Genomic DNA, 23283 nt, shown 5'->3' with positions numbered 1-23283 from the left:
CATGTCTAGAATCTGATCCTGGTCTTTATCTGAGCAGGACAACATGTCTAGATTCTGATCCTGGTCTTTATCTGAGCAGGACAACATGTCTAGATTCTGATCCTGGTCTTTATCTGAGCAGGACAACATGTCTAGATTCTGATCCTGGTCTTTATCTGAGTAGGACAACATGTCTAGATTCTGATCCTGGTCTTTATCTGAGCAGGACAACATGTCTAGATTCTGATCCTGGTCTTTATCTGAGCAGGACAACATGTCTAGATTCTGATCCTGGTCTTTATCTGAGCAGGACAACATGTCTAGATTCTGATCCTGGTCTTTATCTGAGCAGGACAACATGTCTAGAATCTGATCCTGGTCTTTATCTGAGCAGGACAACATGTCTAGATTCTGATCCTGGTCTTTATCTGAGCAGGACAACATGTCTAGATTCTGATCCTGGTCTTTATCTGAGCAGGACAACATGTCTAGATTCTGATCCTGGTCTTTATCTGAGCAGGACAACATGTCTAGATTCTGATCCTGGTCTTTATCTGAGCAGGACAACATGTCTAGATTCTGATCCTGGTCTGTATTTGAGCTGGACAACATGTCTAGATTCTGATCCTGGTCTTTATCTGAGCAGGACAACATGTCTAGATTCTGATCCTGGTCTTTATCTGAGCAGATAATTAGGATATCTGACCAGTTTTCTCTTTCTCTCTCCAGACACCAGTAATGGTAACTTCAACCTGAAGGCCCTGACAGGCAGCTCTGGCTACAAGTTTGGTTGCCTGGCTAAGATAGTCAACTACATGAAGGTAAGGTGAACACACACACACACACATTACACACACACACACACACATACACATTACTTACACACACATACACACACACATTACACACACATACACATTACACACACATACACATTACTTACACACACACACACACACACACACACACACACATTACACACACACACATACACATTACTTACACACACATACACACACACATTACTTACACACACACACATTACACACACATACACATTACTTACACACATACACATTAATTACACACATTACACACACATACACATTACACACACATACACATTACTTACACACACACATTACACACACACACATTACACACACACACAGTACACACACACACATTACACACACACACACGCAATACGTGCATGATGCTATTTCCATGACGTTTGAGTCATTTATCAGATGCTCTTGTCCAGAGTGACTAACAGTAGTGACTAACAGTAGTGAGTGTTAGTTATCCTACTGTCAAATCCCCACTGTAGTAGTGACTAACAGTAGTGAGTGCGTACTGGTGGAACCCACAAGCCTGGTGTTGCTAGAGTCACCCTCTACCAACTGAGCTACACAGGACCACACATATTAGTTATCCTACTGTCAAATCATCACTGTAGTAATGACATGTTGTCAGAGAGGTGGTTCACTGTAGTAATGACATGTTGTCTAGAGAGGTGGTTCACTGTAGTAATGACATGTTGTCTAGAGAGGTGGTTCACTGTAGTAATGACATGTTGTCAGAGAGGTGGTTCACTGTAGTAATGACATGTTGTCTAGAGAGGTGGTTCACTGTAGTAATGACATGTTGTCAGAGAGGTGGTTCACTGTAGTAATGACATGTTGTCTAGAGAGGTGGTTCACTGTAGTAATGACATGTTGTCTAGAGAGGTGGTTCGCTGTAGTAATGACATGTTGTCAGAGAGGTGGTTCGCTGTAGTAATGACATGTTGTCTAGAGAGGTGGTTCACTGTAGTAATGACATGTTGTCTAGAGAGGTGGTTCACTGTAGTAGTGACATGTTGTCTAGAGAGGTGGTTCACTGTAGTAGTGACATGTTGTCTAGAGAGGTGGTTCACTGTAGTAATGACATGTTGTCAGAGAGTTGGTTCACTGTAGTAATGACATGTTGTCTAGAGAGGTGGTTCACTGTAGTAATGACATGTTGTCAGAGAGGTGGTTCACTGTAGTAATGACATGTTGTCTAGAGAGGTGGTTCACTGTAGTAATGACATGTTGTCAGAGAGGTGGTTCACTGTAGTAATGACATGTTGTCTAGAGAGGTGGTTCACTGTAGTAATGACATGTTGTCTAGAGAGGTGGTTCACTGGTGTAATGACATGTTGTCTAGAGAGGTGGTTCACTGGTGTCCTGATTGGTGAGCTTCCTCCTTCCAACAGTCTGAGCTGTCATCTCAATTAAACCACTCCCCTTTTAACCTCTGAACCCTCCGTCTGTCTCTTATTGGGTTTATTGTGATGTTAGTTCCTCCCTCTATTGTTTGGTTCTCCACTCTTTATTTTGGAAGTAAACAACAACAACAACACAGACTTTTGTTAGTCAACATGTTTATGGTTCAGCTCTGGTGCAGTAACTCTGACAGCCTGGGTGGTTTTTCACACCAGACTTTGACTCATAACAATCTGCATAACGTTCACAGATTGTGTGTGCCAGTGTGTGTGTGTGCCAGTATGTGTGTGTGCCAGTATGTGTGTGTGTGTGTGTGTGTGTGTGTGTGTGTGTGTGTGTGTGTGCCAGTGTGTGTGTGTGTGCCTGTGTGTGTGTGTGCCAGTGTGTGTGTGTGTGCCAGTGTGTGTGTGTGTGCCAGTGTGTGTGTGTGTGTGTGCCAGTGTGTGTCAGTGTGTGTCTGTGTGTGCCTGTCTGTGCCTGTGTGTGTGCGCCTGTGTGTGTGCGCCTGTGTGTGTGTGTGCGTGTGTGTGCGTGTGTGTGTGTGTGCCTGTGTGTGTGCCTGTGTGTGTGCCTGTGTGTGTGTGTGTGCCTGTGTGTGTGTGTGTGTGCCTGTGTGTGTGCCTGTGTGTGTGCCTGTGTGTGTGTGTGTGCCTGTGTGTGTGTGTGTGTGCCTGTGTGTGTGCGTTTCTGTGTGTGTGCCTGTGTGTGTGTGCCTGTGTGTGCGCCTGTGTGTGTGTGCCTGTGTGTGCGCCTGTGTGTGTGTGTGCCTGTGTGTGTGTGTGTGCCTGTGTGTGTGTGTGTGCCTGTGTGTGTGTGTGTGCCTGTGTGTGTGTGCGCTCTGTCTTTTTCCCAGTACTGAAGGTACCTCGTCTTGACCCAGTCGATGCAGACAAGCTGCCATTACACGGAGGACTTGTTTTAAACAATGTATCACGTGACCAACCAATAACATCCTGGATTCTGAGTTCTGTTCTTCTCTGTCCGGTACTCAGCCTACTACACTGAAGTAAAGGATTGTAGAAACGGTCCATCTGGCTATTAGACCACACTAGCCACTTCCTGTTCCTCTGTCCGGTACTCAGCCTACTACACTGAAGTAAAGGATTGTAGAAACGGTCCATCTGGCTATTAGACCACCCTAGCCCGGGTGGCATTCAGGTCCTAAATGCCAAACTTGAAAATTCAACATTCTACTGGCGGTCTAGTTGTTCATATTTTCAAGCCCAAACTGAAAGCCTTGGCTAGCAGGTTAGCTTCATTTCTTACAATTGAGTTATAATTGATCATGTTTTCCTTCCTGTTCCTCTGTGTTCCTTCCTGTTCCTCTGTGTTCCTTCCTGTTCCTCTGTGTTCCTTCCTGTTCCTCTGTGTTCCTTCCTGTTCCTTCCTGTTCCTCTATGTTCCTTCCTGTTCCTCTGTGTTCCTTCCTGTTCCTCTGTGTTCCTTCCTGTTCCTCTGTGTTCCTCTGTGTTCCTTCCTGTTCCTCTGTGTTTCTTCTGTGTTCCTTCCTGTTCCTCTGTGTTCCTTCCTGTTCCTCTGTGTTCCTTCCTGTTCCTCTATGTTCCTTCCTGTCCTCCAGACCAGACACCAGCGTGGTGATACTCACCACTTGACTGTGGAGGAGATTCTAGATGAGACCAAACTACTGGACATCGGCATGAAGCAGAAACAATGGCTGATGACTGAGGTGTGTGTTGGGGCTTGACCTTTCACCTTTTCAGTAAGATGGTGTGTGTTGGAGCGTTCACATGTTATCAGAGTTATCGGGAGGTGCGAGTGGGAAACGGAGAGTGAACGTTTGAGTTCCCACCTCCCACAAGCACCTGCTGCCCTGTGTGTGTGTGTGTGTGTGTGTGTGTGAGTGAGAGAGAGAGAGATCAGAAACAACGAGAGAGGTATCAGAAACAACGTGTTCAATGATAATGATTATTGATATGGATCAATTGTTAAATCTTTAAAACCACCTCTCTTCCCCTCATTATTCTGATCATAAAACAGTTTCTAAAAATATATCTTCCACCTCTCTCTCTTCTTGCTCTCCCTCTCTCTTTTATTTACCTCCTTCCCACCCTCCTCTTCCTCGGGCCAAACAGACTAGTGTTTTGAGACCCATGTAAATAAAGTTGAAATAAATGTTTGACTCAGTCTCTGTCCCGTCCCCCAGGCGCTGGCCAGTAACCCTAAGATAGAGGTGAGGGATGGGAAATATGCCTTCAAGCCCAAATATCACCTGAAGGACAAGAAAGCCCTGCTCAGACTGTTGGATAAACATGACCAGCTGGGACTGGGAGGATTACTGCTAGATGACGTGGAGGAGGGGCTACCCAACTCTGCCAAGGCACTGAAGGTGTGTGTGTGTGTGTGTGTGTGTGTGTGTGTGTGTGTGTGTGTGTGTGTATTAATGAGTCAGACATTAACGGCCTCTGTTCCTCCCCAGGTTTTGGGAGACCAGATCATCTTTGTGACAAGACCAGACAAGAAGAAGATTCTGTTCTACAATGATAAACACTGCCAGTTTACAGTTGACGAAGGTGAGAGCGTTGGTGTAGTTTCTCTACCTTAATTACTTTTTTGGGGGGCCCTCCGTGGTAGATGAGTGGGAGCATTGGTATGGTGTCTTTTTGCTTAGTTCTCTGTAGAAGGTGAGAATATAATGTTAATTAGAACTAGAGTGTTGGTATGGTCTCTCCCTTAATTTAGTTTGCAGTGGTTGAAGATGAGAGCATGTGTATAGTTTCTCCCCATTAAGTCTCTGTTGAAAAGCTGAGCATTGGTAGGGTTTCTCTCCTGTCGTCCAATGCAGAATGTGAAAGTGTTGGTACAATTTCTCCCTTAATTATCAGTTTGCAGTAGATTCAGATAAGAGCGTTGATAAGGTCTCTCTTTCTTATTTCAGTTAAGGGAGCTTTGTTGACCTTAAATACATTCTGTAAATATTGCCAAAGGTTAAAAATAATATATATATATATATATAAATATTTTATAAGTCTAAAGAAGTAATGTCTAAAGTACAACTGCATAAAGCCACTTAGTTCTCTGTAGAAGGTGTGAGCACTGGTCTGGTTTCTCTCCCTTTGCACTGGTCTGGTTTCTCTTTCACGTAATGACTTCAATGGCTCCACCCAGTGGTCAGATTTTACATTTTTTTATTTATTACTATGACGTCATTTAGAAGTGTAGAACTTTCAGTTCGTTCGTTCCAGGATCCATTCAGTCGATACAGGATATTAACTGAGTTTAATTAGTTTGTTTACTTGTATGTATTGATTTGTTTACTTGTATGTATTGATTTGTTTACTTGTATGTATTGATTTGTTTACTTGTACGTATTGATTTGTTTACTTGTATGTATTGATTTGTTTACTTGTATGTATTGATTTGTTTACTTGTATGTATTGATTTGTTTACTTGTATGTATTGATTTGTTTACTTGTACGTATTGATTTGTTTACTTGTATGTATTGATTTGTTTACTTGTATGTATTGATTTGTTTACTTGTATGTATTGATTTGTTTACTTGTATGCATTGATTTGTTTACTTGTACGCATTGATTTGTTTACTTGTATGTATTGATTTGTTTACTTGTATGTATTGATTTGTTTACTTGTATGTATTGATTTGTTTACTTGTATGTATTGATTTGTTTACTTGTATGTATTGATTTGTTTACTTGTATGTATTGATTTGTTTACTTCTATGTATTGATTTGTTTACTTCTATGTATTGTGTACCGCAAGTCCACTTTTATCTGCCAAGTACGACCTACTTGTAAAAATGTAGTAAACTACTACTGCTATTGTCCTACCTGAGCTAATGGTATCCTGTCGGTGTTTCCTGGTCTATCGTCCCAGAGTTTACCAAGCTGTGGAGGAGTATCCCAGTGGACTCTATGGATGAAGAGAAGATAGAGGACTACCTCAAGAGACAGGGCATCTCCTCCATGCAGGAGACTGGACCCAAGAAAGTTGTGAGTTTCTCACTCTGTCCCCTACCTCTTTCTCTACCTCTCCAGATCTCTCTACCTCTCCAGATCTTTCTCTACCTCTCCAGATCTCTCTACCTCTCCAGATCTCTCTCTACCTCTCCAGATCTCTCTCTACCTCTCCACATCTCTCTCTACCTCTCCACATCTCTCTCTACCTCTCCACATCTCTCTCTACCTCTCCACATCTCTCTCTACATCTCTCTCTACCTCTCCACATCTCTCTCTACCTCTCCACATCTCTCTCTACCTCTCCACCTCTCCACATCTTTTCTCTTTCTGTCTGTATTTCTGTCTCACAGGCCTGGGTAATTCCAGTCCTCGGGGGGGCCTGATTGGTGTTACACTTTTGCCCCCAGCTAACACACCTGACTCCAGCTAACACACCTGACTCCAGCTAACACACCTGACTCCAGCTAACACACCTGACTCCAGCTAACACACCTGACTCCAGCTAACACACCTGACTCCAGCTAACACACCTGACTCCAGTAATCATGATCTTCAGTTTAGAATGCAGTTAGTTTAAATCAGCTGAGTTCTGCTAGGGACTGGGAGGGGGGGGGCACCCACCAAGCCCCCCCCGAGGACTGGAATTACCCCGGCCTGCCGGTCTGTCACATAGCTGGGACAATAAATCGAAAATGATCTTGACACCCAAACAGAACATAGAGAGGACATTTGACACTTGGTTAATAATGATAAGGATCCTTTACTAGAGGAATGTGATGTTTGTCATGAAATAAGTTGTCTGATATACTGATATGGGCTCTTTGTTAACAAGACAGTTGATCACTACAACATTCAAAGTAGAAGTGGTAGGTTGAAGGGTCATTTAAAAGAGTAACTCTGGGGCACATTCATGTTATAAACGTGTTCTACTTATCAACATTGTGATCATTTAGTCAATTTATGGTGGTACGGATTTACATCCACATCTCCTAGCTCTTATCACTCTCTTTATCTTTCTCTCCATGTTTCTCATGACTTATCTGTGATTGGTTGTTTCTACAATAACCCGGTCTGTGATTGGCTGTTTTGCTACAGTTACCAATCAAGAGGAAGAAGCCAGGTGGACAGAAGAAGAGACGCTTCAAGACTCACAACGACCATCTGGCCGGAGTACTGGAGGACTACTCAGAGGGCGTACCCGCTAAGAAGTGATGTCACTTCCTGGTTATACCCCTCCCACTTCCTCTTCCCTGGCCCAGTGAGAGAGGGGTGACCTGGGAGTTGTTGTTTTTGGGCGGAAATAAACTTTTTTTTTTTTTTGTCTCACCATAACTACAATGAAGATGAGAGGAGACAATGGCCCTGTCTCAAACGTGTGAACTTGCTTCCTTTCCTTGTGTCCTTTTCTCCCCGACAATAAAGGAGAGGAGATGAGGAAAGGAAGCCATTTTGGAACGTTGAGACACAAGATGGCTGACTGATTGACTGAAGTGAAGTCCTTGCCAAACACACCAACCTAAAGAGGCGCTCGCTGTCCTTTTTGATAATACCTTACCAGTTTGGTTCTAAGCAGTAATACAAAATGGTGGATGGCTTTTAGGGTAGCAAAAATGTCCTGTTAAATTTTCCTTAAAAATCCCAGGTTTTCCAGAAATCCCAGTTGAAATATTCCTGTAATGACAAATTCCCTGGAATCTGGTAACACTTCAATGGGGATGTCTGGGAAACATAGGGGATTCTGGGAAAGTTACTGGATATGTGCAACCGTAGAAGGGGCTGTATGTGTAAATGTCTGGCACACGATGGACACTGTGTGTGTGTGTGATAGTGGAGAGAGGATGTGTGTGAAAGTGTTTTATTTTATTTTAAATAATCCCAGTCGTATTGTCTGCTGTAGTTGTTCCTTATATTCATTTACAACAGTGGTCACCAATGGCAACCTGGAGAAATACAGGTTGTGCAGGGTTTTGCTCCAGACCTGCACAAGCACTCCTGATTTAGCTAAACGACTCGTAGAATCTACCAGGTTTACTCAGACAAACACTAGCCTGGTCCCAGGGTCTTTGTTCGGCATGACAACGAGTCATAGCAACGCTGAAATCAGGCTAGACAAACACCCCTCTCCCATTGAAACCCTTCACCCCCCGACATACTTACAGTATATACCACTCAGCTAATAAACTGTCCCTTCAGTATATACCACTAAGATAATAAACTGTCCCTTCAGTATATACTACTAAGATAATAAACTGTCCCTTCAGTATATACTACTAAGATAATAAACTGTCCCTTCAGTATATACTACTAAGATAATAAACTGTCCCTTCAGTATATACTACTAAGATAATTAACTGTCCCTTCAGTATATACCACTAAGATAATAAACTGTCCCTTCAGTATATACCACTAAGATAATAAACTGTCCCTTCAGTATATACCACTAAGATAATAAACTGTCCCTTCAGTATATACTACTAAGATAATAAACTGTCCCTTCAGTATATACTACTAAGATAATAAACTGTCCCTTCAGTATATACTACTAAGATAATAAACTGTCCCTTCAGTATATACTACTAAGATAATAAACTGTCCCTTCAGTATATACTACTAAGATAATAAACTGTCCCTTCAGTATATACTACTAAGATAATAAACTGTCCCTTCAGTATATACTACTAAGATAATAAACTGTCCCTTCAGTATATACTACTAAGATAATAAACTGTCCCTTCAGTATATACTACTAAGATAATAAACTGTCCCTTCAGTATATACTACTAAGATAATAAACTGTCCCTTCAGTATATACTACTAAGATAATTAACTGTCCCTTCAGTATATACCACTAAGATAATAAACTGTCCCTTCAGTATATACCACTAAGATAATAAACTGTCCCTTCAGTGTATATACTACTAAGATAATAAACTGTCCCTTCAGTATATACTCAAACTGTTCATCAAGACCTTGATTGATTGGGTGAATCGGTTGTGTTATAGTGCAAGGCCAGAACAAAAGCCCGAGACACCCTGTATCTCTCCACTTCCTGGTTGGTTGGTGACCACTGGTCTCTGAGCGTTCTTCATTACTGAGCACGTTACCCACAGTACCTTTCTCCTGAGGCCTTTCCTCTGACGCACAATAAAGTCCTAGAAAACACACTGTACTGTGTCTTCTTGATAACACAGAGGCCTGGATTCAATCTGATGGTTGCTGCTCGCTGACATTTTAAAAGGTCATATCTGATTCGGAGAAAGAGAGAGGATGCGAGGAACCGCGGGAAAGACGCATGAAGACTGGTTGGATGATGTCGCAGTGGGTGAATAGACTGGTTGGATGATGGCTCAGTGGACGAATAGACAGGTTGGATGATGGCTCAGTCGACGAATAGACAGGTTGGATGATGGCTCAGTGGGCGAATAGACTAGTTGGATGATGTCTCAGTGGGTGAATAGTTGGATGATGGCTCAGTGGGCGAATAGACTCGTTGGATGATGGCTCAGTGGGCGAATAGACAGGTTGGATGATGTCTCAGTGGGCGAATAGACTCGTTGGATGATGGCTCAGTGGGCGAATAGACAGGTTGGATGATGTCTCAGTGGGCGAATAGACTCGTTGGATGATGGCTCAGTGGGCGAATAGACAGGTTGGATGATGTCTCAGTGGGCGAAAAGACTCGTTGGATGATGGCTCAGTGGGCGAATAGACTGGTTGGAAGATGGCTCAGTGGGCGAGGCTTAAGACTGGTTGGATGATGTCTCAGTGGGCGAATAGACTGGTTGGATGATGTCTCAGTGGGCGAATAGACTGGTTGGATGATGGCTCAGTGGGCGAGGCTTAAGACTGGTTGGATGATGGCTCAGTGGGCGAATAGACTCGTTGGATGATGGCTCAGTGGGCGAATAGACAGGTTGGATGATGTCTCAGTGGGCGAATAGACTGGTTGGATGATGGCTCAGTGGGCGAGGCTTAAGACTGGTTGGATGATGGCTCAGTGGGCGAGGCTTAAGACTGGTTGGATGATGTCTCAGTGGGCGAGGCTTAATGACTGGTTGGATGATGGCTCAGTGGGCGAGGCTTAAGACTGGTTGGATGATGGCTCAGTGGGCGAATAGACTGGTTGGATGATGGCTCAGTGGGCGAGGCTTAAGACTGGTTGGATGATGTCTCAGTGGGCGAGGCTTAATGACTGGTTGGATGATGGCTCAGTGGGCGAGGCTTAAGACTGGTTGGATGATGGCTCAGTGGGCGAATAGACTGGTTGGATGATGGCTCAGTGGGCGAGGCTTAAGACTGGTTGGATGATGGCTCAGTGGGCGAATAGACTGGTTGGATGATGTCTCAGTGGGCGAATAGACTGGTTGGATGATGGCTCAGTGGGCGAGGCTTAATGACAGATCAGTGAGTGGAATTTACATCTGAGAGACAAATCAAATCAACTTTAGGGTGTCAGGTGGATGGGGGGGGGTTAAACGCAGGTTCCAACCTGCCGGAGGTCACCAGTTCTAATCCCGGTTGCGACTAGTTTCCCAACTCTACCCAACATAACTAATTACATTTCTAATCTACAAACTATGAACAGCTTTAAATATGTGCAAAAACAAGGATGGTGGTCCAGCCCCTGCTAGCAGAGGGGACTAAGCACTGAGGATGGTGGCCCAGCCCCTGCTAGCGGAGGGGACTAAGCACTGAGGATGGTGGCCCAGCCCCTGCTAGCAGAGGGGACTAAGCACTGAGGATGGTGGCCCAGCCCCTGCTAGCGGAGGGGACTAAGCACTGAGGATGGTGGCCCAGCCCCTGCTAGCGGAGGGGACTAAGCACTGAGGATGGTGGCCCAGCCCCTGCTAGCGGAGGGGACTAAGCACTGAGGATGGTGGCCCAGCCCCTGCTAGCGGAGGGGACTAAGCACTGAGGATGGTGGCCCAGCCCCTGCTAGCAGAGGGGACTAAGCACTGAGGATGGTGGCCCAGCCCCTGCTAGCGGAGGGGACTAAGCACTGAGATAAATGACACTCAACTGCTTTTCTCCTCCCGCCTTCTGGTGACACGTCTGTGTGTGCCTGGCAGACATCTCAGCTTTGATGTCAGCCCACCACCTTAAGCTCAACCTAGACAAGACAGAGCTGCTCTTCCTCCCGGGGAAGGCCAGCCCGCTCCAAGACCTCTCCATCACAGACGACAACTCCAATGTGTCGACGTGACCCTGTGCAACACCCCGTCGTTCTCTGCAATCATCAAAGCAGTGACCCGCTCCTGCAGGTTCATGCTCTCTACAACATCCGTGGAGTACGACTCTACCTCACACAGGAAGCGGCGCAGGTCCTAATCCAGGCAGTTGTCATCTCCCGTCTGGACCACTGCAACTCTCTGTTGGCTGGGCTCCCTGCTTGTGTCATCAGACCCCTGGAACTGATCCAGAACACAGCAGCCCGCCTGGTTTTCAACCTCATGTCACATACTGACTATGTTCAGGACATCTTTTTTATTTCTATGCCTGAGATATGTGGTTGTCCCACCTGGATATTTTAAGATGAATGCTGTCAGTCTCTCTGGATAAGAGCGTCTGCTAAATGACTCAAATGTAAAGGTCACTTGTTCAAGGGGGCGGCAGGTAGCCTAGTGGTTAGAGTGTAGAGGCGGCAGGGTAGCCTAGTGGTTAGAGTGTAGAGGCGGCAGGTAGCCTAGTGGTTAGAGTGTAGAGGTGGCAGGGTGGCCTAGTGGTTAGAGTGTAGAGGTGGTAGGGTAGCCTAGTGGTTAGAGTGTAGAGGCGGCAGGTAGCCTAGTGGTTAGAGTGTAGAGGAGGCAGGGTAGCCTAGTGGTTAGAGTGTAGAGGAGGTAGGGTAGCCTAGTGGTTAGAGTGTAGAGGAGGTAGGGTAGCCTAGTGGTTAGAGTGTAGAGGCGGCAGGTAGCCTAGTGGTTAGAGTGTAGAGGAGGCAGCGTAGCCTAGTGGTTAGAGTGTAGAGGAGGTAGGGTAGCCTAGTGGTTAGAGTGTAGAGGTGGCAGCGTAGCCTAGTGGTTAGAGTGTAGAGGAGGCAGGTAGCCTAGTGGTTAGAGTGTAGAGGTGGCAGGTAGCCTAGTGGTTAGAGTGTAGAGGAGGCAGCGTAGCCTAGTGGTTAGAGTGTAGAGGAGGTAGGGTAGCCTAGTGGTTAGAGTGTAGAGGTGGCAGCGTAGCCTAGTGGTTAGAGTGTAGAGGAGGCAGGTAGCCTAGTGGTTAGAGTGTAGAGGTGGCAGCGTAGCCTAGTGGTTAGAGTGTAGAGGAGGTAGGGTAGCCTAGTGGTTAGAGTGTAGAGGCGGCAGGTAGCCTAGTGGTTAGAGTGTAGAGGAGGTAGGGTAGCCTAGTGGTTAGAGTGTAGAGGAGGTAGGGTAGCCTAGTGGTTAGAGCGTAGAGGCGGCAGGGTAGCCTAGTGGTTAGAGTGTAGAGGAGGTAGGGTAGCCTAGTGGTTAGAGTGTAGAGGAGGCAGCGTAGCCTAGCGGTTAGAGCGTAGAGGCGGCAGGGTAGCCTAGTGGTTAGAGTGTAGAGGAGGTAGGGTAGCCTAGTGGTTAGAGCGTTGGACTAATAACTGGAAAGGTTGCAGGTTCAAACCCCTGAGCTGACAAGGTACAAATCTGTCATTCTGCCCCTGAACAGGCAGTTAACCCACTGTTCCCCAGTAGGCCGTCATTGAAAATAAGAATTTGTTCTTAACTGACTTGCCTAGTTAAATAAAGGTTAAAAAAAAAAAAATTAAAAGAGGGTATATTTATAGCCCTGGTTACACCTCACATTAACATGTGGTTTCTCCTGATCTGATCGAAGTAATCCAATCCAAACCTGTTTCAAAGTTTGCCGCATCTACACTTGGTATTGTGTCTGAATCCCAATAATCTCTCCATCCTCCTGAGCTCTGCATTCATTCACTACTCTACACACATTTTAAACCATCGGAGTGGTGTGGGCATGACGTGGAGCAAGTTTCCATGTCGTTAAACAGACTGGCTAAAGTAAACCAAAACAGATTGGATTGGATCTCCTCTCATCGCCTCCTCGAAACCCATTGGACGAGAAGGTCGGAACAGGGAGGGATCCTAAAATCCATGTAGTTAAACAGACTGGCTAAAGTAAACCGAAACAGATTGGATTGGATCTCCTTGAGTCCTCTCATCGCCTCCTCGAAACACATTGGACGAGAAGGTCGGAACAGGGAGGGATCCTAAAATCCATGTAGGGAAGGAAACAAGTGCACACTTTAGGAGAAAGGGGAGATGATTGGGATACACCCAGTGAGTTTTTCTAGTCAGAGTATAGCAACACTGTCCTACAGTCTCCAAACAGCAAACGAAATACTTTTAAATAAGTCAATTTTTAATTACAATTTGATATAAAGCATTTGGTGGTAAACAGTCGAGACACGAAACATATAGCACTTCCACTACCAAGGGGCAGTTTCCCAGTCCCAGGTCACGCCTCATCATGGACTAAACTGTTTAAATCCAGCCCGGGTCTGGGAAACTGGACCTCGGTGTGGTGAGACAAGGAGAACAGTTCAGTGACATTCTTCAGATTCTTGTTAAAGTAGTGGCAGTACATTTTGAGTGGTAAGAGATTCCTTCGTTCGCTGTCTGCCAGAGAGGTATATTTTTTTGGGCCCGGGGCTGAGAGCTGGTGGGGTTTAGTTTTTGGCCGGTGTGACAGCGGAGGTGGTTTTGACAGTCTTCTTCATGTGGTGGTAGTTGGGGAGGATCTTCATCAGGAAGTCAAGCTGAAGAGTCTGAGGCTGCAGAACACATAAACACACAAAGACATGTTGTTCTTCACTGCTAACAGGGAAACAGTGGATGGACTGGTTCTTTGGTTAAAAACAAGTGCAGAAAGACAAAGCTACATAGACCCGTAGATCACTAATCTGTGTGTGTGTGTGTGTGTGTGTGTGTGTGTGTGTGTGTGTGTGTACACACCTGTGGTCGCTCTGTCTGCACACGTCTCTGACACCCTGAGCCGAAGATGACAGTGTTTTCAGGTATGACCTCACAGGTGTTGACCTGGCAACAGGCGCCGATGATACAACCAGAAGTTAGAATCATGTTCCTGCCCAGGTCAGCTGGAGGGGGAGAGGGGAGAACACAGTTTAGATGGAAGGGTTCTCCCCATAGTGATGTAATAACCAATCAGCAGTTTAGATGGAAGGGTTCTCTCCATAGTGATTTAATAACCAATCAACAGTTTAGATGGAAGGGTTATCTCCATAGTGATGTAATAACCAATCAACAGTTTAGATGGAAGGGTTCTCTCCATAGTGATTTAATAACCAATCAACAGTTTAGATGGAAGGGTTCTCTCCATAGTGATTTAATAACCAATCAGCAGTTTAGATGATGGAAGGGTTCTCTCCATAGTGATGTAATAACCAATCAACAGTTTAGATGGAAGGGTTCTCTCCATAGTGATGTAATAACCAATCAACAGTTTAGATGGAAGGGTTCTCTCCATAGTGATTTAATAACCAATCAACAGTTTAGATGGAAGGGTTCTCTCCATAGTGATGTAATAACCAATCAACAGTTTAGATGGAAGGGTTCTCTCCATAGTGATGTAATAACCAAACAACAGTTTAGATGGAAGGGTTCTCTCCATAGTGATGTAATAACCAATCAACAGTTTAGATGATGGAAGGGTTCTCTCCATAGTGATTTAATAACCAATCAACAGTTTATATGGAAGGGTTCTCTCCATAGTGATGTAATAACCAATCAGCAGTTTAGATGATGGAAGGGTTCTCTCCATAGTGATTTAATAACCAATCAACAGTTTAGATGGAAGGGTTCTCCCCATAGTGATTTAATAACCAATCAACAGTTTAGATGACGGAAGGGTTATCTCCATAGTGATTTAATAACCAATCAACAGTTTAGATGATGGAAGGGTTCTCTCCATAGTGATTTAATAACCAATCAACAGTTTAGATGGAAGGGTTCTCCCCATAGTGATTTAATAACCAATCAGCAGTTTAGATGGAAGGGTTCTCTCCATAGTGATTTAATAACCAATCAGCAGTTTAGATGATGGAAGGGTTCTCTCCATAGTGATTTAATAACCAATCAACAGTTTAGATGGAAGGGTTCTCTCCATAGTGATTTAATAACCAATCAGCAGTTTAGATGGAAGGGTTCTCTCCATAGTGATGTAATAACCAATCAACAGTTTAGATGATGGAAGGGTTCTCTCCATAGTGATTTAATAACCAATCAACAGTTTAGATGGAAGGGTTCTCTCCATAGTGATTTAATAACCAATCAACAGTTTAGATGATGGAAGGGTTCTCTCCATAGTGATTTAATAACCAATCAACAGTTTAGATGGAAGGGTTCTCTCCATAGTGATTTAATAACCAATCAACAGTTTAGATGATGGAAGGGTTCTCTCCATAGTGATTTAATAACCAATCAACAGTTTAGATGGAAGGGTTCTCTCCATAGTGATTTAATAACCAATCAACAGTTTAGATGACGGAAGGGTTCTCTCCATAGTGATTTAATAACCAATCAGCAGTTTAGATGGAAGGGTTCTCTCCATAGTGATGTAATAACCAATCAGCAGTTTAGATGATGGAAGGGTTCTCTCCATAGTGATTTAATAACCAATCAGCAGTTTAGATGGAAGGGTTCTCCCCATAGTGATTTAATAACCAATCAACAGTTTAGATGGAAGGGTTCTCTCCATAGTGATTTAATAACCAATCAACAGTTTAGATGGAAGGGTTCTCTCCATAGTGATTTAATAACCAATCAACAGTTTAGATGGAAGGGTTCTCCCCATAGTGATTTAATAACCAATCAACAGTTTAGATGGAAGGGTTCTCTCCATAGTGATGTAATAACCAATCAGCAGTTTAGATGATGGAAGGGTTCTCTCCATAGTGATTTAATAACCAATCAACAGTTTAGATGGAAGGGTTCTCTCCATAGTGATGTAATAACCAATCAACAGTTTAGATGGAAGGGTTCTCTCCATAGTGATGTAATAACCAATCAGCAGTTTAGATGATGGAAGGGTTCTCTCCATAGTGATTTAATAACCAATCAACAGTTTAGATGGAAGGGTTCTCTCCATAGTGATTTAATAACCAATCAGCAGTTTAGATGGAAGGGTTCTCCCCATAGTGATTTAATAACCAATCAACAGTTTAGATGGAAGGGTTCTCCCCATAGTGATGTAATAACCAATCAACAGTTTAGATGGAAGGGTTCTCTCCATAGTGATTTAATAACCAATCAACAGTTTAGATGGAAGGGTTCTCTCCATAGTGATTTAATAACCAATCAACAGTTTAGATGGAAGGGTTCTCCCCATAGTGATTTAATAACCAATCAACAGTTTAGATGGAAGGGTTCTCTCCATAGTGATGTAATAACCAATCAACAGTTTAGATGGAAGGGTTCTCTCCATAGTGATGTAATAACCAATCAACAGTTTAGATGGAAGGGTTCTCTCCATAGTGATTTAATAACCAATCAACAGTTTAGATGGAAGGGTTCTCTCCATAGTGATTTAATAACCAATCAGCAGTTTAGATGGAAGGGTTATCTCCATAGTGATTTAATAACCAATCAACAGTTTAGATGGAAGGGTTCTCTCCATAGTGATTTAATAACCAATCAGCAGTTTAGATGGAAGGGTTCTCCCCATAGTGATTTAATAACCAATCAACAGTTTAGATGATGGAAGGGTTCTCTCCATAGTGATTTAATAACCAATCAACAGTTTAGATGGAAGGGTTCTCTCCATAGTGATGTAATAACCAATCAGCAGTTTAGATGATGGAAGGGTTCTCTCCATAGTGATTTAATAACCAATCAGCAGTTTAGATGATGGAAGGGTTCTCTCCATAGTGATTTAATAACCAATCAACAGTTTAGATGGAAGGGTTCTCCCCATAGTGATTTAATAACCAATCAGCAGTTTAGATGATGGAAGGGTTCTCTCCATAGTGATGTAATAACCAATCAACAGTTTAGATGATGGAAGGGTTCTCCCCATAGTGATTTAATAACCAATCAGCAGTTTAGATGGAAGGGTTCTCCCCATAGTGATTTAATAACCAATCAACAGTTTAGATGATGGAAGGGTTCTCTCCATAGTGATTTAATAACCAATCAACAGTTTAGATGGAAGGGTTCTCTCCATAGTGATGTAATAACCAATCAACAGTTTAGATGGAAGGGTTCTCTCCATAGTGATTTAATAACCAATCAACAGTTTAGATGATGGAAGGGTTCTCTCCATAGTGATTTAATAACCAATCAGCAGTTTAGATGGAAGGGTTCTCCCCATAGTGATGTAATAACCAATCAGCAGTTTAGATGATGGAAGGGTTCTCTCCATAGTGATTTAATAACCAATCAACAGTTTAGATGATGGAAGGGTTCTCTCCATAGTGATGTAATAACCAATCAACAGTTTAGATGGAAGGGTTCTCTCCATAGTGATTTAATAACCAATCAGCAGTTTAGATGATGGAAGGGTTCTCTCCATAGTGATGTAATAACCAATCAACAGTTTAGATGATGGAAGGGTTCTCCCCATAGTGATTTAATAACCAATCAACAGTTTAGATGGAAGGGTTCTCCCCATAGTGATTTAATAACCAATCAACAGTTTAGATGGAAGGGTTCTCTCCATAGTGATTTAATAACCAATCAACAGTTTAGATGGAAGGGTTCTCTCCATAGTGATTTAATAACCAATCAACAGTTTAGATGGAAGGGTTCTCCCCATAGTGATTTATTAACCAATCAACAGTTTAGATGGAAGGGTTCTCTCCATAGTGATGTAATAACCAATCAGCAGTTTAGATGATGGAAGGGTTCTCCCCATAGTGATGTAATAACCAATCAACAGTTTAGATGGAAGGGTTCTCTCCATAGTGATGTAATAACCAATCAACAGTTTAGATGGAAGGGTTCTCTCCATAGTGATTTAATAACCAATCAACAGTTTAGATGATGGAAGGGTTCTCTCCATAGTGATTTAATAACCAATCAGCAGTTTAGATGATGGAAGGGTTCTCTCCATAGTGATGTAATAACCAATCAACAGTTTATATGGAAGGGTTCTCCCCATAGTGATTTAATAACCAATCAGCAGTTTAGATGATGGAAGGGTTCTCTCCATAGTGATTTAATAACCAATCAGCAGTTTAGATGATGGAAGGGTTCTCTCCATAGTGATTTAATAACCAATCAACAGTTTAGATGGAAGGGTTCTCCCCATAGTGATTTAATAACCAATCAACAGTTTAGATGGAAGGGTTCTCTCCATAGTGATTTAATAACCAATCAGCAGTTTAGATGGAAGGGTTCTCTCCATAGTGATGTAATAACCAATCAACAGTTTATATGGAAGGGTTCTCTCCATAGTGATTTAATAACCAATCAACAGTTTAGATGGAAGGGTTCTCCCCATAGTGATTTAATAACCAATCAACAGTTTAGATGGAAGGGTTCTCCCCATAGTGATGTAATAACCAATCAACAGTTTAGATGATGGAAGGGTTCTCTCCATAGTGATGTAATAACCAATCAACAGTTTATATGGAAGGGTTCTCTCCATAGTGATGTAATAACCAATCAACAGTTTAGATGATGGAAGGGTTCTCTCCATAGTGATTTAATAACCAATCAACAGTTTAGATGGAAGGGTTCTCTCCATAGTGATTTAATAACCAATCAGCAGTTTAGATGGAAGGGTTATCTCCATAGTGATTTAATAACCAATCAACAGTTTAGATGGAAGGGTTCTCTCCATAGTGATTTAATAACCAATCAGCAGTTTAGATGGAAGGGTTATCTCCATAGTGATTTAATAACCAATCAACACAGACACACACAGTCATACAGATCATTGGGACGAAGACCGTCATTACTGAATTTGTGGCATTTTAACCTTTCTTACCTTTGGATTCTATGACATTGTTGTCCCCAATTTTCAAAGCTTGAGACACTGCAAGTATCATTGGTTAAGGAGAGTTTCATACTTGACCAACAAAATGACTTTCAGAGCAGCAATATACACATACAGACATGGAATATCAGATAGAGGTCAAACAGACAGAGGTCAAACAATACACACATACAGACATGGAATATCAGATAGAGGTCAAACAGACAGAGGTCAAACAGACAGAGGTCAAACAATAACACATACAGATATGGAATATCAGAGGTCAAACAGATAGAGGTCAAACAGACAGAGGTCAAACAATAACACATACAGATATGGAATATCAGAAAGAGGTCAAACAGACAGAGGTCAAACAATAACACATACAGATATGGAATATCAGAGGTCAAACAGATAGAGGTCAAACAGACAGAGGTCAAACAGACAGAGGTCAAACAATAACACATACAGATATGGAATATCAGAGGTCAAACAGATAGAGGTCAAACAGACAGAGGTCAAACAATAACACATACAGATATGGAATATCAGAAAGAGGTCAAACAGACAGAGGTCAAACAATAACACATACAGATATGGAATATCAGAGGTCAAACAGATAGAGGTCAAACAGACAGAGGTCAAACAATAACACATACAGACATGGAATATCAGATAGAGGTCTAATGTCCAAATAGCTGTACCCTATAAGTCAGTGTATCCTATAAGTCAGTGTACCCTACAGGTCAGTGTACCCTACAGGTCAGTGGCTGTACCCTACAGGTCAGTGTACCCTATAGGTCAGTTTACCCTACAGGTCAGTGTACCCTGTAGGTCAGTGTACCCTACAGGTCAGTGTACCCTATAGGTCAGTGTCTGTACCCTACAGGTCAGTGTCTGTACCCTACAGGTCAGTGTCTGTACCCTACAGGTCAGTGTACCCTATAGGTCAGTTTACCCTACAGGTCAGTGTACCCCGTAGGTCAGTGTACCCTATAGGTCAGTGTACCCTGTAGGTCAGTGTACCCCGTAGGTCAGTGTACCCCGTAGGTCAGTGTAACCTGTAGGTCAGTGTACCCCGTAGGTCAGTGTACCCCATAGATCAGTGTACCCTATAGGTCAGTGTACCCTGTAGGTCAGTGTACCCTACAGGTCAGTGTACCCTACAGGTCAGTGTACCCTACAGGTCAGTGTACCACTTCAATATAAAGGATACTACAGGTCAGTGTACCCTACAGGTCAGTGTACCCTACAGGTCAGTGTACCACTTCAATATAAAGGATACTACAGGTCAGTGTACCCTACAGGTCAGTGTACCCTACAGGTCAGTGTACCACTTCAATATAAAGGATACTACAGGTCAGTGTACCCTACAGGTCAGTGTACCCTACAGGTCAGTGCACCACTTCAATATAAAGGATACTACAGGTCAGTGTACCCTACAGGTCAGTGTACCCTACAGGTCAGTGTACCACTTCAATATAAAGGATACTACAGGTCAGTGCACCACTTCAATATAAAGGATACTACAGGTCAGTGTACCCTACAGGTCAGTGTACCCTACAGGTCAGTGTACCCTGTAGGTCAGTGTACCCTACAGGTCAGTGTACCACTTCAGTATAAAGGATACTATAGGTCAGTGCACCACTTCAATATAAAGGATACTACAGGTCAGTGTACCACTTCAATATAAAGGATACTACACCCAACTTCAAACACGTTGTTGATGCCGATGGTCATCGTCTTTGGCTCCACCCCCTCAGAGTCAGGCGCTATGTTCTCTGGATAACTGATCAAAGACAGACAGCCAGCTTCAATCAGACAGACAGCTTCATATCAGACAACAGGCTTCAATCAGACAACCAGCTTCATATCAGACAACCAGCTTCATATCAGACAACCAGCTTCATATCAGACAGCCAGCTTCAATCAGACAACCAGCTTCAATCAGAAAGACAGCTTCATATCAGACAGACAGCTTCATATCAGACAGACAGCTTCATATCAGACAACCAGCTTCATATCAGACAACCAGCTTCATATCAGACAACCAGCTTCATATCAGAAAGACAGCTCCATACCAGACAGCTTCATATCAGACAACCAGCTTCATATCAGACAACCAGCTTCATATCAGACAGCCAGCTTCATATCAGACAGACAGCTTCAATCAGACAGACAGCTTCATATCAGACAACCAGCTTCATATCAGACAACCAGCTTCATATCAGACAGACAGCTTCAATCAGACAACCAGCTTCAATCACTACAATGTAGACCATAACATGACAAAGGAAAAGGAGACCATAACATGACTGAGGAAAAGGAGACCATAACATGACAGAGGAAAAGGAGACCATAACATGACAAAGGAAAAGGAGACCATAACATGGCAGAGGAAAAAGAGGTAGACAAGTGTGTAACAGTATAACTTCCGTCCCCTCGCCCATACCCGGGCGCCAACCAGGGACCCTCTGCACACATCAACAACAGTCACCCTCGAAGCATCGTTACCCATCGCTCCACAAAAGCCGCGGCCCTTGCAGAGCAAAGGGGGAACTACTACTTCAAGGTCTCAGAGCAAGTGACGTCACTGATTGAAACGCTATTTAGCGCGCACCGCTAACTAAGCTAGCCGTTTCACATCAGTTACAAGTGCAAACGAGAGGTGGGGGGAAAGACAGAATAAAAGCATGGAAAGAATAAAGTGTAGGGAGAATGGATGGATGTAACGGGGGAGGTGGAGAAAGAGAGGCGGAAATAGAACACAGGAGAGACCTCACCACTGTACCCTTCCACTTCTAGAAGTCACTATTGTTACGTTCACCTGTTAATTATAAGAGCTTGTTCCTCGATGAGGTTGCCTTCTCCGATGACTATGGGTCCTGCCTCGGCAATGATGCGGGCTTTGGGATGGACCACCGTTCTGGCACCTGGAAAGACCATACATGAACAGTCAAATGTGTAACGCTAGCCTACCACATCAACCATTTTTAGCTGGCTCCAAAGTGGATATGTACTCAGTAACCTGAACCGTGTAATAATGTCAAGCTATATAGAGACTAGAGCTACTACAGACAAACGAATGTTGTTGTTGCTCATTGTTAAATAAATAGTTAGCGGACGTTACCTGACTAGCTAAGCTAAATGCTACATTTGACGTCTTCTTACCAATAGTGACTTCCCCTCTGATCTCGCTTTCGACGCACACCACGGCGCCAGCTGCTATTTTAGCACTACAAACAGAAAACCAAGTGTTGGTAATAATCAGCAATACAAAAAGTGTACAATTTATGAATCATCTGTATGTCTACAAGTTAGTTAGCTACGATTTTAGCTGTAGCAAGCAGCTAACTTAGCTAGTCACGTTAGCTAGCGGTTTCCTAAAACATTCAACACATTCAAACTATCACAAAACAGTAACAATGTGTTATTTGATACACAATACTGAACTAAAAACGAATTCAAGTTGGAGTCGTAATACCTTTTTTGAGCATTTTGTTTATCCGACATTTTGTTGAGCGACTTGAGTTTTTTTCGACAATCGATTTCGAATCCTTCTCAGCATAAACGACGTCATTGTGCGCTTGCGTGGAACGCAGACAAGATGGGGAGTGGGTGGGGACATTAATGGAGATTTAGTATCACCTAGCGAATGTTTACAAAACTGCAGCTGAACTAATCTCCTAATAATATTTTTAGTCAGAGAAAATGGTTAAAGTATTATAAATTTTCCTCCTTTTTATGCTACTCTCTGTTTATCATATATGCATAGTCACTTTAACTATACATTCATGTACATACTACCTCAATTGGCCCGACCAACCAGTGCTCCCGCACATTGGCTAACCAGGCTATCTGCATTGTGTCCCACCACCCGCCAACCCCTCTTTTACGCTACTGCTACTCTCTGTTCATCATATATGCATAGTCACTTTAACCATATCTACATGTACATACTACTTCAATCAGCCTGACTAACCGGTGTCTGTATGTAGCCTCGCTACATTTATAGCCTCTCTACTTTTATAGCCTGTCTTTTTACTGTTGTTTTATTTCTTTACCTACCTATTGTTCACCTAATACCTTTTTTGCACTATTGGTTAGAGCCTGTAAGTAAGCATTTCACTGTAAGGTCTACTACACCTGTTGTATTCAGCATTTCACTGTAAGGTCTACTACACCTGTTGTATTCAGCATT

General features: G+C 43.2%; 2 protein-coding genes across 4 annotated transcripts in view; one reads left to right on the top strand and one right to left on the bottom strand.

The window, feature by feature from the left end:
* The window catches only part of gtf2e2 (general transcription factor IIE, polypeptide 2, beta), a 30821-nt gene extending 21493 nt beyond the window's left edge, over positions 1 to 9328 (top strand). For all 3 annotated transcript variants that reach the window (XM_031821475.1, XM_031821474.1, XM_031821473.1), the window contains exons 3-8: positions 709 to 800; positions 3808 to 3915; positions 4393 to 4575; positions 4666 to 4759; positions 6082 to 6197; positions 7260 to 9328. In XM_031821475.1, coding sequence (XP_031677335.1) covers positions 709 to 800; positions 3808 to 3915; positions 4393 to 4575; positions 4666 to 4759; positions 6082 to 6197; positions 7260 to 7376 — 710 coding nt within the window. In that variant the 3' untranslated portion in view covers positions 7377 to 9328. The remainder of the gene's footprint in view (positions 1 to 708; positions 801 to 3807; positions 3916 to 4392; positions 4576 to 4665; positions 4760 to 6081; positions 6198 to 7259) is intronic.
* Positions 9329 to 13487: 4159 nt separating this feature from the next.
* Positions 13488 to 22685, bottom strand: LOC109885522 (dynactin subunit 6). The gene is made up of 7 exons (XM_020477365.2): positions 22567 to 22685; positions 22254 to 22318; positions 21910 to 22015; positions 20783 to 20871; positions 19095 to 19142; positions 14102 to 14244; positions 13488 to 13920 (listed from the first exon to the last, which is right to left on the bottom strand). Exons 1-7 carry the CDS (start codon positions 22593 to 22595, stop codon positions 13816 to 13818), a joined length of 585 nt encoding a protein of 194 aa, XP_020332954.1. The 5' UTR covers positions 22596 to 22685; the 3' UTR covers positions 13488 to 13815.
* Between the last annotated feature and the right edge of the window lie 598 nt (positions 22686 to 23283).

This window comes from Oncorhynchus kisutch, unplaced genomic scaffold, assembly GCF_002021735.2.
Source record: "Oncorhynchus kisutch isolate 150728-3 unplaced genomic scaffold, Okis_V2 scaffold3979, whole genome shotgun sequence".
Lineage (NCBI taxonomy): Eukaryota > Metazoa > Chordata > Actinopteri > Salmoniformes > Salmonidae > Oncorhynchus > Oncorhynchus kisutch.
The sequence above is the reverse complement of the archived record's forward strand: the minus strand, read 5'-3'. Positions and strand labels throughout refer to the sequence as shown.